Source organism: Ailuropoda melanoleuca, chromosome 17 (genome assembly GCF_002007445.2).
Source record: "Ailuropoda melanoleuca isolate Jingjing chromosome 17, ASM200744v2, whole genome shotgun sequence".
NCBI lineage: Eukaryota > Metazoa > Chordata > Mammalia > Carnivora > Ursidae > Ailuropoda > Ailuropoda melanoleuca.
The window spans coordinates 13,048,688-13,075,213 of record NC_048234.1 but is presented as its reverse complement, the minus strand read 5'-3'; the positions used below and the strand labels follow the sequence as shown (position 1 = coordinate 13,075,213).

Sequence of the window (26,526 nt, the reverse complement as noted above, 5' to 3'; positions counted from 1 at the left end):
GAGCGCGCCGCGGGGTGGCCTCCGGCGGCCGCTGCTCCGGTGCCGCTCCGCCCAGCGCTCCGGGAGCGGGCCGGGGCTGCGCTCGCGGGCTAGGTGGGGGCGCGGCAGACTCGCGGGGCTGGGAGGAGCGGGCTGCCCGGGAGAGGCGTGTCCAGGCGGAGGACCGCGGGCAGGCGGGCAGGGGACCGCCGGGGAAGGCAGAGGTAGGAGTATGATCAGCTCTCGTGTCCTCTGCTGCCAGCACCCGGCTTCCAGCCGCAGGGGACCCGCAGGGGACCTGCTCAAGCGCGGCAGTTTTCCGTGTTGGACACCCCCTGAGGGCTGCTGTTGGAGATCCTGGAGAGTGGGTCAAGGGTGACCGCCTCCCTTTCCCTGGGTGTTAAATGGCTTCTTGCCGCCCCTGGGAACTTTAGCTTTTCTGCACGGGGGTAGTTGGGGGAATCTTCCGGGGCTGAGGGAGACCGGGGTGCCTGCCTCAGTGGGGACTATGGATGGGAAGGTGTCGCCATCAGCCCTGTTGGCTCTGAGACTTTGGCCAAGTCGCCTCATCTCTGTGTGCCCCAGTTTCTACATCTGGGCAATGGGAGTAACACCAGTGCACACCTGTCCCCTGCTTGTAGGGATGAAATGCTGTCCTGAGAGTAAAGATGGCTTAGAATACCGCTAGCAGCCCATTAACAAGAGCTACTCTACAGACCGATGGTTGTTTTTAAAACCAGAAAGCAGAGTCGAGTCTTCATTTCCTGTAAAGAAAGTTTCTCCCACTTACTAACCCATAACCCCTCCCCACTAAGAGGTCTGGGGGATAGAAACTAGAATTAGAAAATCCAGGATTATGAACTCCCTGTGCACCCCCTCTCTGCGTTAATAACGTTTTCTTCCCGCCCGGCTGGGCCCGCGGTGGCAGTGGCCAAGCCAGAAGGGCCCTTAGAGGCCAGCGTGCCCGTTTCTGAGAAAGGAAGGCAGAGGCTTGGAAGAATGAAAGGTTTGCCTGAGGTCAGGCAGTGAGTTAGGGCAGAGCTGGGATAGGATCCTATCTGGTGTGATCCCTGGAACTGGGCTTGTCTCCAGCCTGAGGATGCAGTCAGGAGGGGCTGGGGTTGGGGCATGGACGTTTCTCGGGCCCCACCACATCCCTGTTACAACCTCCCTGTGATGGGGGCATTTTCACCTCACGTTATGGATGAGTACAGTGAGGTTTGAACCATAGTGAAGGAGTGACTTGCCCCGCATCACAAAGTCCCAGAGCTCAGACCTGGGCCCAGCTGACCCTGCACAGCGTTCTTTCCACGTGGACGCAAGTCCTTCCACCGCCATGCTGCTCGCCGCGGCCCAGCTGGCCTTGACACTCGGAGCTGGCCATTCTTTTGGGGAGGGTCCTTGTGGTTTTTCAGATCTTTTTTCCTGAGGTTCCAGAGAGGCCTCTGGTTCCCTTGGGGGCCCAAGAGGCTCCTTTTTACATTCACAGGGACAGAAGAAAAAGGGAATGTTTGGGGTTTTCCTTTTTTTTTGGTTTTTGGTTTTGGTTTTTTGCGAATCAGTACAGCCAAAGGACACCACCCTTCTAGAATTGGCTGTGGTCAAGGCTGGACATGCCTCGCCATATTTCTAAACTTGTCTCCTTCCCTTCCTCAAGTGGCTAACTATAAAATGGACTGGGGATCCCCCAGCCCAGCCCAGGGAGGAGTAGGGGGCCGCCATCTTCTCTCCAGCCTGGAAGGTGGCGTCCGGCTGTGCGTACGGGGCACGGGGGGAGATCATCTGTGTCGGGGCCCAGTCCGGCCTCAGCTGGGGAGGGGAACAGCGTGGCACAGAGTCTGCTGAATTACAGGGCAAGGCCTGGAGACTGGCTCCTTGTACCCATTGGGAGAGGTGAGTGCTTGGGCTGAGAGCAGAGCAGCCCCAGGGCTCTGGGGCCATCCCCCTGGCAGGGCTGTGCTGAGAAGCTTCCAGCAAGCTCTTGCTGTGCGCGAGGGCAGAGCTGGAGCAGCTGCGTTGCAGTTCCTGTGTCCCAGGCGGGCAGTGGGCATGCGAGGGTGGGGTGAGGGGAAACGGCTCTTCCTGTTGTACAGATGAGGGTACCGAGACGCAGGGAAGTGACCGAGTGGCTCAGGGTCCTGTACCTTGGAGGTGGAAGAACTGGGATTCACTCCGCAAGCCCTTAACTGCACACCTACTGTGTGCCAGGCACTGCTCTAGGTGCTGAGTACTCGCGGACGGACAGTCTAGAAGGGCGCGGACACTAATGAAGGTGTAATGTGTCCTAGAAAACAAGGGCCTGGTGAGAAGACAGCAGGGCAGCAGAAAGGCTTGTCGGGAAAGGGCTGCTGTTTAGAATCACGTGTCCAGGAGGGCCGCTCTGGGAAGGGGCCAGTTAAGTAAAGACCTAAAGGAGACAAGGAAGGGAGAGCTCCAGCGGGAAGAGCACTCCGGGGGGAAGCAGCCGCAGCAGCAAAGGCCCTGCGGTTGCCCGGGGTGCATCCAGGGCAGTAGAGACTGGAGTAATGGAGAAGGGAGGATTGGAGGATCGCAGCAGATACGCTCAAGAGGTCGGGGTGGGGGGCGGTGATACAGGGGCCACGGAAGTCGTAGTGAGGACTTGGCTTCGACTCCCTGTGAGGTGGGTGCCTCGGGGGGTCCTGAGCAGAGGCTGGGTGGTGTGTCCCGGGCTCCTTCTGGCCGCGCCAGGGGAGCAGCCTGTGTGGGGCAAGACGGAAGCAGGGACGTAGCTACTGCAAGAGTCCGGACGTCGTGAGCAGGGCGGGGGAGACGTGGCCGGTCCCAGACAGACGGAGAAGGACGTGTGGATGGCGTGTGAGGCAATGCTGCAGCCCAGGCCTGTCGCCCCCATCTCATGTTCCGAAACACTAGCTTGTGTGTCACCGTTTCGTAGGAGGGGAAGCCAGGGCCCACGGCCAGTGGCATCTAAGCCAGAACTGAGCCCCCACCCCTGGGAGGTCCCTTCCTTGACCTTCCCTCTCCGCTCGCAGCCAGGACTGACTGTCCACGTGCCGCAGGGAGGAGGGTCGTCTGGGGGTCCTAGGATCCTGGTGCTTTCCACTTCCTTCCTGACCCCCATTTTGCAGATGGGAAGACTGAGGCCCGAGAGGGTTAGCGGGTACCTCTGGCCTCCCTCGGCACCCTCGAAGGCCACAGGACTGGAAACGAAGCACCGAGTCTCGTGGCATTCAGATCCCAATCCTGGATATGAGGTCCCCCTGCCTGACCCCATGTTGCCGCCCCACAGTGTCCCGTGACGCTTGGAGCAGTGTTGCTGAGCAGGGAGGGTGGGAGAGGACGCGTGGTGTGGCGAGGGGCCTCGCCTGCTGTGCGGATGGACTTCCCTGGCTAACCCCAGGCCCTGCCCTCAGTGCCTCCTGGCCGCAGCCCCTTTGTCGAAGCCACCTCCGAGCCCCTCGTGTCGCCCCTCCCAGGGGCCCGGGTTCTGGCTTTGCCCTCCGCTTCAGTGTCCTGCTCTGCTCTGTACCATGGGGTTCGGGTCCGCTGGCCCTCCTCTCAGGCCTGGCTCGGCCAGAGCAGGGATCGTGTCCCTCTGCAAAGATCCCACGTCTCCCACCCAGAACCGCGGCTCCTCTTTCTCCACCTGCCAGGGCAGACAGTCTCTCGGTGACCGCTCTCCTGGTAGCTTCCCGGGGACTTCGGTCCTGAGTTGGGGCCGGGTGGAGGGTACCAGAGTGGAGAAACCCAGGGCAGGGCCCCCCCCCGAGCAGAGCAGCTTTCCCTTTTCTCAAAACTAGTTCCAGTTCACGGTCTCAAGGTGATTCTGAGGTCCAGGAGNGGCTCCTCTTTCTCCACCTGCCAGGGCAGACAGTCTCTCGGTGACCGCTCTCCTGGTAGCTTCCCGGGGTCTTCGGTCCTGAGTTGGGGCCGGGTGGAGGGTACCAGAGTGGAGAAACCCAGGGCAGGGCCCCCCCCAAGCAGAGCAGCTTTCCCTTTTCTCAAAACTAGTTCCAGTTCACGGTCTCAAGGTGATTCTGAGGTCCAGGAGGGTGGCAGCGATGGTCCCAGGCAGGACAGGTAAGGGCTTGGACGCAGAGGTTTCAGGACTGGCCTGAGGTCACCTGGCAGAGCCGGGACTGGAACTCAGGGCTCCAGCCTGCCCTGGGCTTGTCCCTGTGCCCCCGATGGCAAGCACTGACCCCCTTGCTGTGGGGCTTGGAGTGCTTGACAGGTCACGGAAGCCCATCCAGACAAGGGCCTGGGGCCCAAGCAGGTGACCAGCACAGCACGGCAAAGGCTGGGGGGTCGGGAGCTGTCTGTGTGTGAGGACAGCAAGGCCAGTGTGGCTGGACCTGGGCCCCCGCAGAGGCCACACGGGATCCAGTGGCTGGATGCAGGGAAGCCAGCAAGGCAGCCGGAAGGGGGTGCCCACGGAGATGGGCGTGGCGGCCAGATTCCAGGCACATTTCGAAGGTTATGTCCATGCACTGCTGAAGGGTCAGAGCAGCGTGTGAGAGGAAGGCAAGGCGCGGAGGACCTCGTTGATCTTGGCCTGAGTCATGGGAGGCTGGCCATTTCCTGGGGCGCTCCAGACCAGTTTGGTGGGGTGGGGGTGGACTGGGCCGGGTCAGGTGTCGGTGGCTGGGACAAGGTGACCTTCGCTGCCCCTCTAAGGCCAAGGTGGGTGCCCGGCCATAGGCCAGGTGTGCCAAGATAGTCCGCTAGGGGCCTGGTTCCTGCCCAGCCTAGAGTGCTGCGGCCTGGCCAGTGGGGGGGTTCACCATAGAGCTTTCTCCCTCACACGGGTGACCCCAGATGCCTTTTTGTACCTCTTTCAGCCAGCAGACTCTGAGCTCAGCCCCACATGCTGCCAGGCTGTGTGACTGCCTCTTGGAGCCTCAGTTTCCCCATCTGTAAACAGGGCTGTAAGAATCTTACCCACTTTGCAAGACGGTGGTGACGAATAGTGTGTGCAGAGAGCCAAGCACAAGACTGCCCGTGGCAGGGCCCCACAGGTGTGAGCTGCCTGTTATCTCCCCGAAGGCCAGCCCGGGAACGCTAGGACCCCAACATGGCTTCCTACTGCTCTCCGTCCCTCATTCGGGTTCAGCCCCGCCTGCTCACTGATCCTCGAACATTCCACCTCAGGGCCTTTGCACATGCTCTTCTTGGCACCTTGACAGCTCATCCCCTGCATCTCCTTTGAGATCGGATCGTTCACCTCCTCCAGGTCGTTGCTCAAAAGAGGCCTCCCTGTAGACGCCATGTAAGATGGCAGCCCCCCTGCCTTCTCTGCTGTATTCCAGCTTATCACCTTCGAGTTTCTACCATTACAATGGTATTGTTTATCTGTCTTCCTCCCTGAAGGAAGGTGGAGTCAGTTTTCTTCAGGGCTGCAGGCACAGCACTCCAAACGCTGCCCAACACATAGTAGGCCTTCCGTGAGTTTTGGGTCCTTAAACGGCCAGGGCAGACAGGCCGCAGCTCCTTCAGTGACTGGTGACCGGCTCCGGCCCAAAGTAGCCTCCCAATCTCTGCTCTCCCCTCCTGGGTGAGCTGAGTTCACTCCCTGGTACAGACGCGGGAGCCAAGAGCCAAGTCCCATGCCACCCAGCCGGGGCAGGTGGCCGCAGCCAGGCCTGCAGAGCTACAGAGGGGACGTGAGGGGGAGACGTTGGGGATCCCAAGGTGTGGGGAGGAGGCGGGACTGGGGCCACACGCGCTGGGGCCAAGAAGGGAAAAGGGCGTTCCAGACAGAAGAAACTGCGGAGGCAAAGGCCTGGAGGCAGGGGGTAGGAGGCCTGTTGAGGTGGGGCTGAGGGTCGGGAGGGAGGCCTGGGTACCGGCTTCACCTGGGACTTGCCGTGGTCCTTGGGTTCTGTGGAGCTCAGTTTTCCCATCTGGAAATGGGCAGATGAATTATAGCTTCCTCCTGGAGCTCTGGGGAGAAACAGAAAGCCTCCTACGTGGGATGGGAGCCTGTTGCCATGTCCGATTTGCTGTGAGACCCTGGTCTGGTCATTGATATCTCTTGGCCTGTCAGCCCTCCATGCTCGCCACGGGCTGGGAGCCCAGGCAGCGTTGAGTAGCGAATTCTCTCAGATGCTTTGACGTTAAAACACATGAGAGATTATTCGCTTTTAAAAATTAAAGAAAGACACTTGGCATTGACATGCTTCCTTTTAGAGCCGGTGAACTGTTTTGTTTTTTTTTTCTTAAGATTTTATTTATTTATCTGACACAGAGAGAGAGACAGCCACTGGGAGAGGGAACACAGCAGGGGGAGTGGGAGAGGGAGAAGCAGGCTCCCAGCGGAGGAGCCCGATGCAGGACTTGATCCCAGGACTCTGGGATCATGACCTGAGCCGAAGGCAGACACTTAACGACTGCGCCACCCAGGTGCCCCTGAATTGTGTTTTCTAACCGCAGGGCCTTTCCATCGACCGAGTCCTCAGCCCGTCCCTCCCTCAGCTACCCCCTCAACTCGAAGGTTTTCTTGGAGGGATCTCTGCAGACTGCCCCGGGCTAAATGGCCCCCTCTCACCCCCAACCCGCTTTATTTTTTCCTCGTACACTTACAGTGGCCTGAAATGATGGACCGTGGAGTTGTCCCGAACCCGTTTCTCTCACTCACCATGGCCAGGCTGCCGGCAAGTCCTGCCGCTACACTGTCACAACACTGTCTGAGTCCGACGCCTTCCCGAACCCCCCTGCCTCTCCCCACATCCGCGTCCCCATCGTCACTCACATGGGCCAGTGTGGTGGCCGTCTCATTGGTCTCCCTTCATCTGTCCCGGGTCTGTTCTCGTGGCAGCCAGAGGGGTCCTGTGAGATCCCGAGTCACCTCAGGTCCCTCCTCTGTCAAGGACCCTCCTGTGGCTCCCAGCTCACAGTGACTTAAGGTCTCTGCAGCACTTGCTGCTGTTACATCCCTGCCCTCAGCACCCCCCACCCTCCCCTTTGCCCACACTGCTTGCCACCCCAGCCTCCTCACTGTCCCTCAAATCCATCAGACCCACGCCTGCCTCAGAGCCTTTGCACTGGCTGTTCCCTCTGCCAAAACACGGTTCCCGGAGACATCCCATGGATGACTCCCTCTGCTGTTTCCTGTTTCTACGCAGCACGCCCTCTGTCCCTGCCCCACCCCTGCACGCTAATTAACTTGCTTTTCTTGTTTACCCTCTGTCTCCCCTTCTATGGCCAAGGCTCTGTCTGGCTTGTTTGCAGCTGATTCCCAGCACCAGAAACAGTGCCTGGGGCTCTGCAAACATCTGTCGATTGGAATGGATGGATACAGGGCTGAAGGGACAGATGGACAGATAGGGTGCCTGGCTGGGTGGATAACGTGTGCTGAGAGGGTTTTCCAGAGCAAAGGCTCACGTGCTCCTGTGTTCTAGGCACCGCTCTTAGCATTGTGTAGAGATGACCTCACTCAGTCCTCTCAACGCCACGAGGAATGCTTTATTATATCCCCCAGTTTATGGGTAAGGAAACTGAGGCACAGAGAGGTCATTCCGGGTCCAACCCCGGCACCCTGGCTCCAGACTCCCATCCCTGCATCTGCGTGACTTAAGCCCCAAGCGTGTTCGGGGCCTCACCTGTTGGCCGTCCTCCCTCCACAGGATGTCACGACCGGGCCGTCCTGCTCTACGAGTATGTGGGCAAGCGGATTGTGGACCTGCAGCACACCGAGGTCCCCGACGCCTACCGCGGGCGCGGCATCGCCAAGCACCTGGCTAAGGTAGGGGGGAGGGGGTGCCGCCCTCTCGCTCGCTGGGCTCAACCATGGCCCTGGGGGGCCGGCCCGGGCCTGTGTCGTGGCCAGAGTGCAGACGGCGTCACCTTGCCAGCAGGCTACAGCCGGGAGCGGGCGGCTGTCTGGCAGCATCTGCCCTCCCCCAGCTCCTCTGCAGCGGCGGGTCTGGCCCCAGGCCCTGGGTCGTGTGGAGCTAGGCCCCTGGGGCCACGGACACCTGCTGTACTCAGCAGCTCACTAGCCCGGCCAGGCCCCTACGTGTTAGGTGCTCAGTAAACTTCCTGAACGAGCAGGGAGAGGAATGTCTGAGCACAGCGGCTTGCATCCCATTCCACCCCTTCCCCCCCCCCCCCCCCGAGCCCTGCGTCCCCATCTGTCCCCATCTCAGAGCCCAGGCGGGCTGGAGAGCAGGTGCGGGCTTCCTGCAGGGAACTGCAGCCCGGAACAGAGGCTGGCTTTCCGTTCATGGCCCTGAGGGCTGCTCCAGGCCCATGGTCTTCCCTCTGGCTGTCCTGCCCACCTGCTCCCCCACCTCGGGCCTCCGTTCTCCCCCTCCCCTCTCCTCATGTGGCTGCTGCTGCCAGGGCCAGCGGCTCGTGCCCGGGCTTGCAGACACAGCTGGCCCTTCCTCTGAGCGGGCCCAGCCTCCGCGCTGCCCTGTGGGGCTTGTCCCGTGCTGCCTCAGCGGAAACTCTGAGAGTCACTGACCCAGGAAGCGGGGAGGCGGGCCGTGGGGCTGGATGCACCCTTCCCTTATGCTGGGGAGCCTTGACAGCTGTGGGATCTTCCAGATGCCCCGTCCATGGCTCTCATGAGCCCTGCCTAACGAGGGCACAGAGGCACTCACCATGTGGCCTCTGATGGCTGCCTTTGCAGGCCTTCCGTTTCTTTTTCTGTGAAACGGGAGGAGAGACTGGAATCTGGTCTCTCGAGGTCTCGGGTTGTGAGCCCTGAGATGGGTGTGGACAAGGAGGCGCAGCAAGGCCTGCTCAGGGGCGTGGAGCTGGCGGTTCAAACGGGCTGTAAGCACAGGGTCCCTGGTATGTGCTCAGTAAGTGCTCCTCCCCTCTCATCAGACCAGCCAGCCCCACCCAGGCTGTCCTCCACTTTGTTTCGGCAGACACTTATTAAGCACCAACTGTATGCAGGACATCCTGCAAGGCACTGGGGGTAGGGGTACCCCGGGCGTGCCCTCGCTCGCTGTCTCTTGAGCTCCTTGGTGAGAACAGCCACAGCCATGAAGAAGGCCACGTGCTGGCACCCTCATCGCTTCTCCACCCCACCCCCACCCCCCGCCATCCTCTTCGGGAGCCCTGTCATAATAACTAAGCGTGAGCTCTGCTACATGCAGGGAGCCTTGGGGCGCCCCTGACCCAGACAGACGGTGAGGTTCCAGGACGAGGCATCAGAGGAGCGGCCACGTGAAGATGCGGGAGGAAGAGCTGTAGGCCTTGTGGGCACAGAGGCCCTGAGATCGGATGGGGTGGGCGCAGTGGCCGCCAGGCCTCGCGGGGGGGAGGTGCGGGACAGGTGACACACGGTGCGGGTCCAGGGTTCTTTGGTTTAGTGCCTGCTTGCTGCCTTTCTAGATGCACAGAACCGTGGCCACACTGCCGCTGGGTTCGCCGGGCTGCCAGTGTGCACACTGCCCTCCCAGGGCCTCGGGACCCAATCCTGGCTTCTCTGCCGCCGTGTCCCGCGGCCCCGGGCAGCTCACCCAAGCTTTCTGCCTCGGTTGCCCCCACTGCAAAAGCAGGGCAGTGGCGGCACCTGCCTCGTGCCGTGGCCGGCCAGCTAGGACCGTCGGCGTGGCCGCCAGCTGCCGCCCTCGGAGGGAGGAGCCCGGGAAGGTGTGGGGGCTGGGCCGCGGGCTGTAGGCACTGACCGCTTCTCTCTCTGCCCGGCCGCCAGGCTGCCCTGGACTTTGTAGTGGAGGAGGACCTGAAGGCCCATCTCACGTGCTGGTACATCCAGAAGTATGTCAAGGAGAACCCGCTGCCACAGTACCTAGAGCGCCTCCAGCCATAACCCCGGCCCGCGGGCAGGAGCCCCCCGCGCCAGCCCTCTCCTCGCGGCCTTCGCCTGGCCCTCCGCCTGCTCTCAGGAAACCTGCTCCCCCCGGGGGCGGACTCAGAGTTATTTTTGTAAGGACGCTCATCGGGGGCCCCGGAGGCTGCCGGCCGACGATGGGCAGTGGTCCAGCTACTGTGGTGAAGGGGAGGCCGGGCAGCCGAGGTCGCGGCGTTTCCTGCTCCGCAAACACCGGCTGGCTCCTCGGAAGGCCACTCCCGCCTTTTGTGGGGGGGCCTGCGGGGGCCGGCGGCCCGGACTGCAAGGTGGCCCGTCTGGGTCCCACCTGCTGGTCCCTCCTCTGCGATCGGCAGGAGGGCTGATGCGGGGCCCCCTGTGCCACCACCTAGGGCTGTGTCCTTCATGCCGACAGGAGGGCATTCCCCGAGTGGAGAGCAGCAATAAGAAACCTCACGTCCACTTCCTGGGGCCATGGCACTGTGCCACGGCTGCCGCCGCCGGCCTGCTCTCCCTCCAGCTTCTGCGCCCGGTGCTGGGGTCAGGCCGAGGCGAGGGGCAGCCCTCCTCGTGGGCAGAGCCTGGAATGTGTGGACGGGGCGCCCACCGCGGCTCGACTGTGCACACGTGAGCACACGCGCACACACACACGCATATGCACACACACAGGACACTACGTGCAGGGCTGTGCGTCAGCGGAGTGGCTGATGGAGGGAGCGCTGGGTGTTCTCTCCTTGGTACCTGTTCCCTTAATCCCTCATCTGTCAGCTCTGTGGGAAATCGAAGTCCCCGTCCCCTGTGGCCACCCTCCCTGTTTGCCCCGTCTGCCTGGAGCCAGGCTCAGGTGCAGCCCGGGCACCAAGCCCTGGGAACCCCCCTTCCGCCAGCCTCCTGGCCCCCCTATGGGTGGGCTTTGTCACAGAGGACCCGTTGGAGCTCTGGTGGGAGGTGGCACACTGTCCTCACAAAATCATCCTCAGCCCCATGGGGAAGAAACATCTCTGGGGAGGGATTTCCTTTGTGGCCATCGGAAGTCAGAGCACCTTTCCCTTTCATGGCAGGCTTCTGGCTGGGCCTGTTCTCAGCACCCTTCCTTCCACAGGCTTTATGAGCTGTTGAGGGCTCAGGGTCCTGTCCTCCTGTCCCCTCCTTCCTGCAGGGGTCAAATCCATGCCTGCCTCTGTGTGGGGCTGGAGGGTGACCGTGGAGTCAGAGTCCCTTTGGGGCTGAGACATCGGCTAACAGCACATCCCCTGGGGTACCGTGTTGCTCCAGGCTTCTGGCTGGGGGCGGGCTTGGGGAGGTGTGTGTGCTGGGGGGACTGCTTGCCACGGTGACCCCTCCCTTTCTCTTGACTTGTGGTAGCAGGCCTTGGCCTGTGGTTGCCTTCCCACTTACCTCTTTGCTCCCGGTCTCGGCACCGAGCTCACCACAACCAGCGCAGCAGCTCAGGGGCCCCCGCAGATGTTGGCACAGACCCCTTCCCCCACAGCGGCAGGAATGTCTAGATCAGGGTGTGCATGGAGGCCCGGCAGCCTGCCCACGGGGGTCCCTGAGCCCCAGAGAGGCACTGTCCTTGGCATCCCCCACCCCCTCCCATGTGCTCTCTCCGAGCCCCACTCCGGCCTCTAAGGATCCCCCCCCACCGCGAGGGCTGAGGGCACCCCTCGCCTTCCCACCGTGCTCCTCGGTTCTGTTTGCAAAGGGCTATCATAAGGAGCCTGAGAAGCCCCCAGGCCTCTCCTGTGCTGGGAGTCCGCGGTGGGAGGAACTCTGGCAGGAAGTAGGTTCAGCTGAGTCCTCTCCAAGGCTGGGGGTGTCCCATCCCTGGCGCAGCTCAAGGAAAGAGTGGGTCGTAGGCCCAAGAGTAGATGGATGGGCCAGTCTGGGGTCCCGGCCTTCTCCCTCCGACTCCTGGGGCAGGGGGGTTATGGGTCCCCTTCCGCTCCCTTCCCCCATCCACACATGCCTCCCCAAGGTCAAACACAGCCTCGGTCATGAAAACTGCCCAGTAGCTGAGAAAACTGGTGCTGTTTCCCCCGTGGCCTACAGGGTGACGTGAACCTGCTCCAGGAGACCACTTGGCGCCAGGGCCCTCCCAGTTCAGCCATGGCAGGGAGCCCTACGGCAATAGCACACGGGACCCCGGGGGAGGCCCCCGGGGCAAGCAGGGCCAATGGGAGCCGAGAGCAACATGGCATTGAGAGAGCAGCCCTGTCCCGGTCCTCCATGTGTCCCAGCCGGAACCTGTGTTCCTAACCGCAGGGGACATGCCACACCTGGCCAGCAAACACACAAAACACTTAGTACTTGAACCAGGAGACATGCAGGGTCTCAGGGGACTTGTATCAGCCCTGGGCCCGGGAACAGCTTGTCCCCAGTTCCCTCAGGAGCGACCTGGAGCCTCCTGGCCTCCGGCTGCCTTAATGTGCCGTGCACTGCCCCCTGCAGCGGCCAGCCTGCCCTCAGTCTTCAGCAGAGCCTCAAGGCAGCAACCCTGGTCTGCAGCAGACGCAGCCCCGGAGCGCCCAGCCCACCTCCCCGGCCTGCCCCCCTCCCCCGCCCCCAGGTGCTGCTCCGGGGCGCTCCAGCCTCGCCTGCATCCATCCTGGGCCCTCCAGGAGCCCTTCCTCAGCAAGCAGGTCATGTGGGCCTGTTCCGCCCGCAGGGGCAGGGGGATGCTCGGGGATCCCACCGTGGCGCCCCCCCCTTCTAGCAGGTTGCCCCAAAGGCCCTGTGCTCTCCTGCCATGTCTCGCTTGGGGGGCAGGGGGGGGTTCCTTCTCTTGCCGGTGAAAATAGGTGGTAACTCATGTGCCTTTCCTACTCAGGACGTGTTCCAGGTGGTGTCTGGGCCAAGGTCGGTCTCCAGACCCGCTCCCTTCGTTACTTTTCAAACTCCTGAACAGATTGCATGGCGTACATTACAATAAAAGGTGTGACCTAGTGTGCTGGCTGCAGGACTGCTTCTAGAAGCCGCACGGAGTGCACTTGGCCCCGGGGCTCTTCTCCCCCACCCCAACCTGCACCATCCCCACGGCATTCTGATCACTGGCGCCCCCTTCTACCGAGGAGGAAAGTTCAGGAGCCTGGGGGTGTGAAGAGGGAGGAAGAGGGCAGGCTGGGCAGGCACTTGCCATTCCTCTGTCCCGGGCGCCGGTGTTCAGCCTCTTATCCAATGGACAGCGAAGCCCCCGTTTTCCGGTAGGGAAGGTGAGGCTCTAACAGGCACCCGGAACCTGGCTAAGGTCTACCAGCAAGAGCGCGGTGGCGTCTGGTTCTGGGGACTTGGCCATCCTTTCCCATGTCACAGCTCCCACCTCCTGAGGCCACAGCCGCGCTCTCAGCACCGGGCCTGCCGAGCAGCTCGATGGGTTTGCCAGCAAGACACTGTGATGTCCTGTCCCGTCTCCTCGGCTACTGCTCTAAGACTGTCCCTCTCCCCACCAAAGAGCCTTCCCTTGGCGCTTCTGGTCCCCCGGAGGGAGGGAGGGTCCCATGCAAGCCCATGGCGACAGCCAGGCGCTGCACTCGAGGGCCGCGTGGCCACATCCCACGTCTGTCCCACTCCCTGCCCCCACCTGACGGCTCAGAGAGGGAGGGACCCCTGAATGGGAGTTTTCCTAGTTCCCACTCAGGATTACGGTGCCACCCCGACCAGAAGAAGAGGAAGGCCCTTCAAAATGTTGTCCAGCCTGGTGTCATGGCGGTGCCATGAGATCCCAGGTCTCAGGCCGATTTTACAGATGAGGAAACTGAGGCCCAGAATGGGGGAGTCCCTAGGCTGCAGCCCACATAGCTAGGTAGCAAAAGCAACAGAATCCTCGCCCAGTCCCCGCCCTCTTTATAAGACAGTGCTGGGCTCAGGGGCCCTGGGTCTTAATGTCCACTCTAGGTGACAGATGGTCTCCGCGAGCAATACACTTAACTTCTGATAACTCTGCTCATTTGGAAGGAGGCATGTTCTGGCTCGAGCTACAAGGTACAGAGCTAGGCCAGGGGGCCTGATGGCCAGGAGAGGACGACATCGTGTGTGCAGCTGGGGTGTGGCGGGGACCAGGAGGGAGCAGCCAAGCATTCATTCGCTCACGTTGTTCCTTCCTCCGGGCTGGCTTCTCGGCTTTGCCCAAGTCCACACGAATGTCCCCTCTGCTATTCTCAGGGTGCCGCTCCTTCCGAAACAGCGCCCTGAGCTCCCCACCAGCGTCTGGCGAGGCCGTGAAGGCCCGTTGTCACGCGGCCCCTAGCGGATCCAGCTCCGGGCTCCGACATCCCTTGTCTCGTCCCACAGCCGCAGGGCGTGACAGTGAGGTGTCCCTGGCTGCCGAGGATGCTCCCCGGCCTTGTGCCTGCAGCCGAGTCTTCGGCTTTCCCTTGCTGACCCTGGTGCAGCCCCAGCATCCAGCCCACACCGGAGCATTTGTAGCCATCACGTCCCGGTGACCGGGGACAGCGGCCAGCGGCTCTCCAAGCCCTGCATTCAGGGTGCGCCTCCACCCCGCACCGAAACCGGGGGAGATGTCCAGCAGCAGTTTTGACCTTCCACGGTCCCCTTCCCCCCGGGGGCAGTGAGGTCATGACTGTGCCCCAGCCCAGTCCGGTCACACAAGCCAGCCCGGGCTCCAGTGTTGGAGGGACCGCTCTTCGGAGGCCGTCGCTGAGACCAGGAACGGCGTCAGGTGTGGCAAAGAGACGGGATTTAGTGCGGGGGACTGGGGGAGACGAGCAAGCGCGGGGAGATGACCCAAATGTTAGTACGTGTGGGAGGCTGCGGTGCCGCGAGCTGGGGCGCGAGGTGTCCCTGGAAGCCGCGACTGCTGGGCCACCGCTAGGACTCCGTTACCTGAACAAAACCCCGGGGTGGGTGCCCTCCCGTCCCTGCTGCCACGGTTGCTAAAAGCACCCCAGATCCAGAAACTCGCCTTCACCGTCGTCTAGGCTCGTGCCAGTGCCGCCCCCCCCGGGCAGAAGTTAACAGGCCGCCCGGCGCGGAGGGCTCCGGGACGTGTGACCCGGGGGAGGAAGGCATGAGGATGCCCCCAGACGAGTAGCAGGATAGAATACTCTTGCCAGCGAGGGGCAGGGCAGCTGATACCATGCCAATCCATCTGCAGCTCTGGCCGAAGGCAGCGTGATGGAGCACGACGGCTCCCAACGCCAGGCCGCCTCCGGACGGCTGTGGGAAAGGCAGCTCACGTTTGGGGGCACTCGGTCATCGCGACACTGGCGCGGCATGGGCGGGTGTGTCATGAGCCTGTCGAAGGTGACGGGGGACACTTGCAGGCTCTGGATCAGGGGTTTGGGTGGGGGATCGGGATTCAGCAGTCGTCTGAGGGAGAGGGTGGAACACATGAGGTCAGAGGAGGACCCTTCAAGAGGCTTCTTTCGGGAGGCACTCCACGATGAAGTCACGTGTCAGATGCGGATGGACATTGAGACAGGACAGGAGTAAGCCTCTCCATGGTCATTTGGGAATCTGGAATAAGGAGAGTCAGGGAGAAAAGAATTTATGGGTGTTTTATCGGTTAGGACAAAAAGGCCAACTGAAGGTATGAACTAGGTCAGAAAATCAGGTCCCTTCATTCATATTTCCCAAGTCGAATCTGCCTGTGAAGGGAGAGCCTTCCTCCTCTTACGAGCGGAGACCTTGAAGTTCAGAAGCCAACCGCATTCCCACGAGGAGTACCCTTTATGTATTCCGTCAGGATGTGAGGGCGAGAGGGGCTGCATCTTCAGGGGACCCCACAGGGCAGGGTGGGAGTGGAAAGCACACACCCTGTATGAAGACTGCGACAGGACCGCTGGCATGCACAGGCAGGCCCCCACCGCAGTGCAGAGGGCCCTGGAAGGCTCTCCTGAGGAAGGAATATCTAGGTCGAAAGCTAAAAGATAGGCGGGCACTGTGAAGGGGTCAGCCTATAGGCCCTGTAGGAGGTGGTCCCCACGGTCTCTGACCTCATCTCCCACCACACTGCAGCCACGCAGGCCTCCCTGCTGTTCCTCACACCCGCTGAGTCACTCCCACCTCAGGGCCTTTGCACATGCGGTCCCATCTGCACAGAATGCTCTTCTCCCAGCCGTCCTTGGGTCTCCCTCCCTGGCCTCCTTCAGGCCTATGCCCAACTGTCAGCTTCTCAGTGAGGCCTCCTTCCCCAGATCCTACCCTGCCTTTAAGCTGCTACCCACCCCTCCTGATTCCCTCACTCTGCTCGAGTTTTTCCAATTGTTGCTTTCTTCTTACATTATATAGAACTGGTTTATTTTAGCTTGTTATCTGTCGTCTGCGTCTCACTCCTAGGATACAAGCCCATGAACACAGTGGTTTGTGTTCTGTTTTGCTCGTTCTGTTATCCCCAGACTGGATCAGTGCCCGGCACAGATTTAAGGCTCAACAAGATTTGTTGGCTGGATGGACAGACAGATGAATGGATGGAACAATAAAGCGAAAGGGAGCTCTGGGGAGACGAACAGCATGAACAAAGGCGCAGCAGTGAGGTCACTGACGGGATCTTTCGAGGTTGCACGTGTCTGCAAGTGAGGGAGGCAGGAAACGAGCTCCGGGAGGAGGGGGACGCAGATGATGGACAGCCTGCGGGTGTGGTAGAGGCCGCCCACCACTCGTGGACACACAGCTGCTCCCGACCCCCTGGCTCCCGGCCTCTGGAGCTGGCGTGCCCCCGGGTCTGACTTCTAGCCGGTGGGCTGCGCGGGGTGCGGTGGGCTCCTTCCAGGCTCGGTCTTTCCCGTTCTGCTGCTGGATGCCGGCGATGGCAAGGCTGTGATGGCCGTGCGTCTACTGGGGAAGAAGGCAGGTCCCCGGGCTGCTGTGTGGGCACAAGCCCCCTGCTGAGAACCAACTCTCCGTTCGGCTTGTTCCATGAGCAAGAAATACATTCCTATAGTGTTTTAAGCATCCAGCAATTGGGGGTGCGCCATACCAGCGAGGGTACTGACTCTACCTGGAGCTAGGGAGCCTCCCTTACTTAACAGGGGAGATAGCGGGCCTGGCTTAGGGGTCAGGCAGCAGGGGACACGCACTCAGATACTGCAGAGAGGGAAAGTGGACACTCACGTCGTGCAGGGCGAATGTTCGTTGCCACCATCCCCCTCCAGCCGTGGAGGGCAGAGCAGGCCGCTACTGAGCCTGGTGGCTTTCAGGGGCACTCAGGCAAAATAATGGGTGTGGGGGGTGCCATCTGTTTGCAGTGGGGTGCATGCAAGGGGACAGTCTGCAAACGGAAGTCAGGTGGGTGACAGGGTGGGCGGCCCGGCGCTGTTGGAAAAGGCAACTGCCATTGGGCGCCAACAGCCCAGGAGGTCCGAGGCAGCAGCGGCCCAACCCAACTTTCTCCGCGCTGTAGACAAAGCCTGGGCCGCCTGCAAGCGCGGATGCAGTGTCCCCTGGGCCCGCCAGCTCACTGTCTGAGCTGCTCCGGAAGTGAAGCTTCGGGAAACTGAGGCAGAGGCAGACATGGGATTAAAAGCAAAGAAATGGACCTTCTTGAAAGCTATGTTAGGAAGGAGTGCCGGGGGCAGTCATCTGGCACGTCTTGGAAGGAGAGCTCCCTCAATTTTGGGAATCGTACTGCCACGAAGAATGTGCCCCTGGCTTGGCCCCCCGAGGCCTCGCCCACGTGCGCAGCCTGCAGCAAGTGCCCAGGCCCCTCCTCAGATGTGGCCACGGAGAAAACAGGACAGGGAGGGTCCTCCCAGAGAGCAGAGTCGGGGCCGAGCCAGGGCGGGGGTCCCCACGGCACCTGCCACAGGACGTGCTGCCTCCTGCCCGCCCTTCTTCAGCTGAGAGCTTCACCCGCGTTGAGCCTGTCCCTGTCCCACCATCTCATCCTGGTTCAGAGTGGGCAGTAACTTGGCTTTTACTTCTAGATGCCAAGCGGCTGCCCGTGGAGAGCACGCTGCATCTCTAAGAGACAGGAGGCCTCCGACCCAATGGGGTGTGGTGTGGGCTGTCCGTCCAGCAGAGCGGGCGAGCGGAGAAAGGGCAGCTCTGCCACTGGGTGGCCAGAGGACAGATTGTTGCAGGGACTCCGTAAGTCGCCTAAACTCCACTTCCTGGCCTCCCTGCTCCTTGATTGGCAGAAGTGGACGGAGGCTTTCCGAAGGTGGTGCCTCCCCTCCTGCACCCCTCCTTCCCCTTCAGGAAGTGGCGGACTCCTGGGAGGGAGAGCCCACCTTGCATCTGACCTCTGAAGCATTGTTCAGTGGATCTGTTAGACTAAGAGCAGCTTAACAAACACACGGGCCTGCTCGGGGACCTAGATTGTTGCTGAGGCTTCTGGGCGACTCACTGAAGGCTTGTAAACGGGGAAGTGCCACGTTCATATTTGTTTTAAAGGAATTATGGCGGTGAAGTGTGGAGAAGGGAGTGCAAGGTGAAGGTTGGGGTTAGAAAGGCCGCGTAGGAGGTCAGGGCAGATCCTCAGGGTCCTGGACCACAACAGGGGAGTACGAGAGAAATGGGTAGGTTCGCGGTGTCTCCGAGTCCACAGCTAACAAGCGGCAGGGTCAGACTCGAACTGGGGTCTGTCTGGGTAGAAGAGGGCCCTATGTGTTGAGGGGTGTGTGTGTGTGTGTACACGCATGGCCCAGATTCCATCTCCAGTACAGCCGGCCCAGGCCAGGGCCCAGCATCCCTCCCTCACCTGAACTTCTGGTCTCCTGACTGATCTCTTGTGCCCTGTGGGCTGCTCTCCACACAGGAGCCAGAAAGATCTTCCTGAAACCTCAATCAGACCGTGCCCAGTGCCCTTGCATGGCGCTAAGGGTACAATCCGAGGGACCCGAAGCAGCCCCTGCTCACCCACGTCTCGCACGGACCTCGTTTCTGCTCTTCAAATCCTTCAGGCTTATTCCTGCCGCAGGGCCTTTGCACTTCTGTTTCCTCTACCTGAAATTGTCTTCCTCCAAATATTACCATAACGTCACCTTCCTTGTCATTTAGATCTGTCCTAATTAGACGTGTGTTCAGCTGCTAGGAAAACCCAACTCACAGTGGCATTTCATTTATCCCATGTGTAAGTCTGGAGGATGAAGGTCCAGGCTCATTTCGTCTGCATCGCCTTACCATGTTGCCTTTTGCCCTCCTGCTTGTTGCTTCACGATCACAGAATGGCTCCTGTACGTCCACGTATCTCAGCCATGTTCTAGGCAAGAGGGTAGACCTTTCCAGACCTTCCCATCTGATGCTGCCTCCCCGGGCACTCTTCACCTCACCGCGCCATCTTATTCTGACCTGTATCACTCCTTGGACTTTTCTTACTTGTTTCCTTGCTTGTTGACCAACTCTTGCCACCGAAACAAAAGCTCAGAAAGCAGGACAACACCCGTTGTGTTCATTGCTAAGCCCCGGCTATGGCACCGTGTTGGGAGTATAGGGATGTTTGTTGAATGAATGAACGATGACGTCCCCGAGCTGGCTTGGTGCCAGTGTCGGGACTCCAACTCACGCCACCCACCTCATGGGCCTGGGCATTTCACAGAGTGTCCATGGGACCCTCTGTGCGAGGAATCCAGGGAGCGGTGAGGAGCTGCCCGTCCACGCGCAGGCTGTGGGCATATGAACGAGGAGCCTGTGTTTGCCGGCCTGGATGGAGAGACAGAGAGAATCCCCCCCGCCCCCCACTGGGATTTGGGGAGTACTCCTTACTCGGAGCGTGAGGCTGTCTTTCCTCAGAGGCCGCGGCCAGTGAGATGATCCTGGGCCATGAGAGCGCAGAGTTAAAGGACAAGCCCTCCCCTCGGGGGCAAGTGTCTTCCTTTTCCTGGGAGCTTTAGGGGAGCGACGATATCTTGCTAGAATTTAATAATGTTTTTTTGTTCTTACTGTATGTATTTTTGCAGAATCCTGCATGTGATACAGACATTCCATTCAGATAGGCAATACAGAGTTTCTCTCTTTTTTTAAAAAGATTTTATTTATTTATTTGACAGAGAGAGATAGCCGCGACAGAGGGAACACAAGCAGGCTCCTATCGGAGAAGCCTGATGTGGGGCTCAATCCCAGAACCCTGGGGTCATGACCTGAGCCGCAGGCAGATGCTTAACTGACTGACTGAGCCACCCCAGCGCCCCACAAGCATCTGTTTCAACACGACGTGTGCTGGTCCCCTTTGTGCTCTGTACAGAGGCCCGTGGCCAGGCACTTTGGACCCCACCTCCTGTGACTGCTGGCCTTCAGTTCGTCTTTCGACCGCGAGGAATCTGGTGGCCCATGCTCTTGGTAGGGTCCCCTTGTCTCTCCGAGCATCCCCTGGGGCAGGAGGGGATTTAAAATAAAATAAAATCGGAGCCCTTCTCCCACGTCCTCCCGCCCAGGCGGGAATGTGACCGGCCTAGTACAAGCGGGTGCCTCTCTCCAGTGCGGCCCCCGTGGTTGCCAGCACAGCCTCTCCCCTTCAGACAGCTCCACGTGCAGCCATCCAGCAGCCCCCATGTCCCAGCCCAGGGGGCCCAGAGCAAGTGTTGTCAGCCCACATGTCCTTGTCTCGAAGCAATCTTCACTCTGATCTCCAGCTTCTAGTAGGCTGGATGTTGGCAACAGTCGCCATAGGGCACGGAGCCTTGCCACATTTGGTGGCCTCAGTCCAAACTGGGCAAGAGCGTGCTCTGGCAGAGTTATGTCCCTCCCAAATTCGTATGTTGAAATCTAGTACCTCAGAGCGTGGTTGTATTTGGACGTAGTCTTTAAAGTGAGTAGGGTGTGGGGCGCCTGGGTGGCTCACTCATTAAGCGTCTGCCTTCGGCTTAGGGCATGATCCCAGGGTCCTGGGCTCGAGCCCCGCATCGGGCTCCTCCGCTGGGAGCCTGCTTCTTCCTCTCCCACTCCCCCTGCTTGTGTTCCCTCTCTCGCTGGCTGTGTCTCTCTCTGTCAAATAAATAAATAAAATCTTTAAAAAAATAAAATAAAGCGAGTAGGGTGATGGGGCACCTGGGTGGCTCAGTCAAACATCTGCCTTTGGCCCCGGTCATGATCCCGGGGTCCTGGGTTGGAGTCCTGCATCGGGCTCCCTGCTCAGCGGGGAGACTGCATCTCCCTCCCCCTGCTTCTCCCCCTGCTTCTGTGCTCGCTCTCTCTCTGTGTCAAATAAATAAATAAAACCTTAAAAAAAAAAGTGAGTGGGGTGAAATGAGGTCAGATGGGAGGGCCCTGATTAATCTGACTGGTGAGTTCATGAGAAGAGGAAATCTGGACACACAAGGAGACACCGGGGTGTGCGTACAGAGGGAGACATGTGAGGACACAGTGAGACCGTGGCTGCTGCAAGCCAAGGACAGAGGCCTCAAGGGAACCCAGCCCTGCTGGCACCTTGATCTCCAACTTCTAGCTCCCAGAAGCTTGAGGAAAGAAGTATGTGTGGTTTAAGCCCCAGTCTGTAACACTTTGTTATGGCAGCTCTGGAAATGATTCTAGGGTATGTTTTAATGTCCCGTGAAGACGCGAGGTCGCTCCACTTCCCCTGAGGTCCCCCAGCCCGTTTGCGAGACCGACCTGTGAGTAGATGTCTCGCCTACTTCAGGCTCCCGAGGGAGGCGCCTGCTCTAACAGCAACTATAAAAAGGCACCATTATGATCCAACCATCTTGGCCCAGTTTGCCCAGGAACTCCTCGTCTTAAAACCGGAACTCCTGTGTCACCTTCCAGTACCCCTGCTCTGTGTGGCCCAGCCCTAAATTAGGAGCTTGCCATGCGGGCAAACAGAAGGCAGGGGCCTTGGGGCACCTGGGTGGCACAGCGGTTAAGCATCTGCCTTCGGCTCAGGGCGTGATCCTGGCATTATGGGATCGAGCCCCACATCAGGCTCCTCCGCTATGAGCCTGCTTCTTCCTCTCCCACTCCCCCTGCTTGTGTTCCCTCTCTCGCTGGCTGTCTCTATCTCTTTCGAATAAATAAAAAATTAAAAAAAAAATCTTAAAAAAAAAAAAAAAAAAGAAGGCAGGGGCCTTGTCCACGTCCTCCTCTGACACCGGGGCTTTCCCACCACCTGACGCAGAGCAGGGGCTCAGCAAGGGTTTGGGGACACCTGACCGAGTAACACGTCCCACGAAGCCCCACGACTGCTGAGTGTCATCACTCTCGTGCTGACGGCCGCCAGTCTCCACCCAGGAGGACCCTGAGATCAATCAGGGCAATCAGTGTGTTTCCCCTGCTCACGCCGTGAAACTGGGGCAACTGTTTTATCTTAACAGGCATGAGCTTGGGGGTCCCCAGGAGTATGGGCTGTGCACACACCAGGGCCCTTTCCGTGTCCAAGGTGGGGTGCTGATAGGAAGGAGGATCGAGGCTCCCCAGGAACATCCTGGAAGGACGCTTGGCTGCTTGTGGCTGGGCCCATGACGGCCTTGGGCCCCACGGAGCGCAGGGAGGCCAGCTTTTGTCCCGCCAGGCGGAAAGCGTCTGCCAATACAGGATTTTCGGAAGGGCTTGTTTCGGGCGTCCACCGCTGCGGAACAAGCCACCTCAAAACACGGTGGCAGAAAACAATGGCCATTTCTGTCTGCTCATGGAGTCCGTGGGTCAGGAATCCAGACGGGGTACAGCAAGGAGGGCTTCTCTCTGACTCTCCACGTCTGGGGCCTCGGCGGGCACCTTCATTATCAACGCGACAAGTGCCCACGCCCTCTGACCCCGCAAGCTGTCCTCAGGAAATTATCCCACAGGAAGGTGTGCACACGGGCGCCAGGAAGTTGTGCAAGCAGACGGGCTGCAGCCGCCTCCGAAACACTAACAGAGTCCTGCGAGGCTGCCTAATAAAGCCATCACATCTCAGCGCCCGCTGTCTGCGCAGCGCGGTCTCCGGGATACGGCGGAGTGAGAAGGACGAGTCACACCGCTGTGTATAGTACGCAGCCCGGGTGAAAGGAAACAGTGTTAGTAGATGGATACATGTGCCCACGTCTGATTCTCTGGAAGACACAGGAGAAAGGTACAAGCGACAGCTCTAGAAGCTGTGAGGGACTAGGTAGTGGGAAGACCGGGATCCGAGAGACTGTCACTGCATATTGTTTCATAATTTGAATTTGACGCCGTGTGAATAGATTATCCATTCAGAATTAAAATTCTATTTTTAAGATGTTCCCTTTGGATGCTGTTAGTCATAAGTTCAAACCTTCATGTGAAAACAATCTACAAAGACGCCTTCGTTTGCTTCCCAGATGCCTTCTGGCGCTGTGAAGCATCCAACAGGTGTGACTTGTTGAACACTCATTGCTCCTGCCCACGACAGCTGCACGCGGTGGCCGTGCGTGAGTGCTGTCTGCGCGTGTCATCCCACACGTGCCTTTTTACGCTCCTCCCTGCAGCCAGGACTGGAAGCCCGGCGGGTGACTCGGCCGACAGGAGGCACGGACAGGGCTTCCGCAGACAGGACGGAGGGAGAGGCCAGCCCAGTCCGGGGTTCTGTGACGCCTCGGGCCACAGTGGTGACAGCAGCACCCCAGGGGTGTGGCGCTCAACTCCTGCTCCAGCAAGCGGGAATCACGGTTCTGGGAAACACGATTTCTTCTCTTGCTCCCCCAATCTTAGGGGCCACAGCTGCTCCCTCTGGTTACTAGTCTGTGGGTGTCCTTATTGTCCCCTTGCTTCTCCTGCGCTCTCAACACCTCTGTAAACAATGCCCTGTATTAAACTCCTTCTGCTTGAAGTACCTAGGGTGGCTTTCCCCCCAACTAGACCCTGATTAACACACACAGACCATCACCCCCATTTTACAGATAAGAAAACTGAAACTCAGAGAGAGGAAGTGACTTAGCCAAAGGCAAACCCACTACCTCCTCCCTCACCGAGCTCCCCGGTCCCGTTTCTGGAACATATCAAGCTCGCTCACACTCCAGAGCCTTCACCTGGACTCTCTGGGTGCAGAACATTCTATCTGCAGCTCTGCCGGAGCACTCTGTCTCTTCAGGTCCCATGCACGTGTTACCTCTTGAAGGAGATCTCCTCCCCCCGCCCCCAGTCTCCAAGGCAGTCTAGTACATCATCCTGCTTCGTCTCTTCTTGGAAAATCTCTGAAAATGTTCAATTGGTTGTTATCTCACTAGACTGAAAAGCGCACGAGATCAGTGTTCGTCTTACTAAGTGCTGTGTCTGGTGCCTAAGTGTGACGCAGAGTGCACTCAATGCTTATTTGCTAAGAATGCATGAATGAAAAGGGTGCTCAACTATTTTTTTTCTAAAGATTTTATTTATTTGACAGAGATAGAGACAGCCAGCGAGAGAGGGAACACAAGCAGGGGGAGTGGGAGAGGAAGAAGCAGGCTCATAGCAGAGGAGCCTGATGTGGGGCTCGATCCCATAACGCTGGGATCACGCCCTGAGCCGAAGGCAGACGCTTAACTGCTGTGCCACCCAGGCGCCCCTCAACTATTTTTGAGCACCAGCGAGGACCCAGCTTTCCCACTGTCTGTCTGCTAGCCGTTCGGGGGTGGCTCCACTGCCTGGGAGGCCACAGGATTCCAGTTTCCACTATCCAGCCTGTGCCCTCAGTGGATGCTCCGTTTCTACATGCTGAGTGAACTAGCCTGCCTATAAACCTTCCAGAAGGTGTCTGGGCATTAAGAGTGATCAAGAGGCAACACTGGGGGGTGAGGGGGCTGTGTCTCAGCTCAACTCGGCAGACTGGAAGCAGACGGCCTGGCAGAGGTTAAGTGCAAGAGCCGGGGAGATGGTAAGCTCAGCCTCGGCGCACAGCTGATTGAGTACCTGCATTTCCTCTGTGCGCTGGACATTGGCCTGGGACCTGTCGTCGTTGATGAAGACAGTGGCATTCCCAGAGCTCCTCCTGAGAGGCACCACAGCATAGCATAATCTCTGCAACCAGACAGCTTGGGTTCAATTCCTGGCACCATTCCTGACCGGCAGGGTGACCTTGGAAAGTCACTCATGTCCTCTGTGGCTTGGTTTCCTCATTTACACGGTGAGAACGTTGACAATAACGGCATCACTTTCACAGGGTCGTTGTGAAGATCAATAGTTAAATCACATAACATACTTAGAACAGGGCTTGGCGTGACATCCCCATCGGTTGTTACTGTCACCTGGGTGACATGTATGTACAAGTTCCATACATGTATCATCTTATGTAATGCTCAGAGCAGTCCTGTGAGGAGAGGTACTAATATCACCCCCACTTTACATACAAGGAAACTGAGAAACAGGTTGTAGAAACAGCCCTAGATCCAGAGTGTGCAGCCAGGCTTCAAACCCAGCTGTTCTAGAATCCCTACAGACCCTCTTCATCGCCACACTGGTCCAGAGAAAACGGGCCTGTCTGTAGGTAATGACAAGGCAGCATGGTAACTGTTCAGACGTCTCTAGCAACACGTTATGTACACACTGGCACTGTGAGGCAGGGTTGTGTGACCTGAGTGGGCACTTCCGAGGTACCAGACGGGCCTGAAGTCTAAAGGATAGTCGGCTGGGAGAGAAAGACATTTTAGGGAAAACATGGCTTCGCTCTGGATTCACTAGCCTGGCAGGGTCCAGGCAGGAAGGAGAGGCAGGTGAAGCTGGCAAGATAGGCAACCTCCAAACTATCGAGGGGCTTCTAGATGGTGCTAAGGAGCTTGAGTTTCATCGTGTAGGTAATGAGGGGCTGTGAGAGGACCTGAAGCACTTAAATCTACTGCAGAATATGAGCTGTTAGGAGATACCGACGAATCCTCAATGCTAAGAGTGCCATCTACACCTGACAGCCGCGTGCCCAGGCGTGCTGAGTTCCGCCGGACTTGGATGCTGACAGCAAGCGCTGTGCTTTTTCCTATCTCGTAATCTGGAGCACATTTTGACATACGAGAGTTGCTCAAGTATTTATGGAACCAACTAACGTGTTGTAACGTTGTCCGTGGAAAGCAGGAGAGGGACTACAAGTTCCAACACCGTGATCGCTCCTCCTCCAAACAGCCCAAAGGTCTGTTGGAGCAGCATCTAGGAATCCCTGGGTTCGGTTTCGTCCACCCTGGCTCTTTCCAGCAGCGTCCACGCAGGGAAATGCCGGCCCTGGGTAGGGCTGCCGTCAGGCGGTGTGATTTGCCCAGCATATACCCTCAAAGATACGGAAATAGGAGATTATGTTCACGTCCCCGCACGAGACAGGGGTGGGATGTGCGGTGGAGACTAAGGGCCTAAGTGGCCCTATCTGAAATGGGCTTTTCTCGTATAGGGACCCTGTTTCTTTCACAGAAATGATCACATGTTGTAGTTTTTTTCTCTTCTTTGCTTTGAGACTCTCAATTCCAACAGTCTGTAAGCAGGGACTTTCAGGGCAGAACGGACGGCGTCTGTCTTGTCCCCAAAGCATCTCTGGAGTCCAGGGAATTTGGGGGAATGGAGCGCGAGTAGCGAGGGCCTCTGAGAAAGGCCGGTGCCGCCTCCGGCCCCTCGGTGACCTTAGTGGGCAGAGGCGGCTGTGAAGGGCAGGTCGGGACGCCTTCGTGGAGGGCGAGACCGAGACGCGGGCTGGACGCGCCGGCAGCGGGGCGGGAGTGAGGGCAACGAGCGCGGGGAGGACCGGGAAGCGGCGGGCCTGCCCCACAGAAAGCGCGGCGCCCCTCGGCGACTGTGGCGGGCAGCGGCGGGACTCCTCCCGCGCGGTGCTCTGGGAGTTGTAGGCACTTTCTTTCCACTCTCCTTCAGCTCTTTGCTCTTGAACCCCAAGGCCGTACAAGCGGCCGGGCGCCTGTGACTCCTAGGTTTTGAACTCTGGGAATTTTAATTTCTAAAAAGGTGCCCTGAATAGGACTCTTTCCAGGGTGCCTCCTTCCACTCCG

General features: G+C 59.3%; 1 protein-coding gene across 1 annotated transcript in view; it reads left to right on the top strand.

Moving 5' to 3' along the window:
* The window catches only part of NATD1 (N-acetyltransferase domain containing 1), a 14,312-nt gene extending 1,621 nt beyond the window's left edge, over window positions 1-12,691 (top strand). The window contains exons 2-4 of the mRNA XM_034647304.1: window positions 4-203; window positions 7,584-7,702; window positions 9,629-12,691. Coding sequence (XP_034503195.1) covers window positions 4-203; window positions 7,584-7,702; window positions 9,629-9,745 — 436 coding nt within the window. The 3' untranslated portion in view covers window positions 9,746-12,691. The remainder of the gene's footprint in view (window positions 1-3; window positions 204-7,583; window positions 7,703-9,628) is intronic.
* The last annotated feature ends 13,835 nt before the right edge of the window (window positions 12,692-26,526 follow it).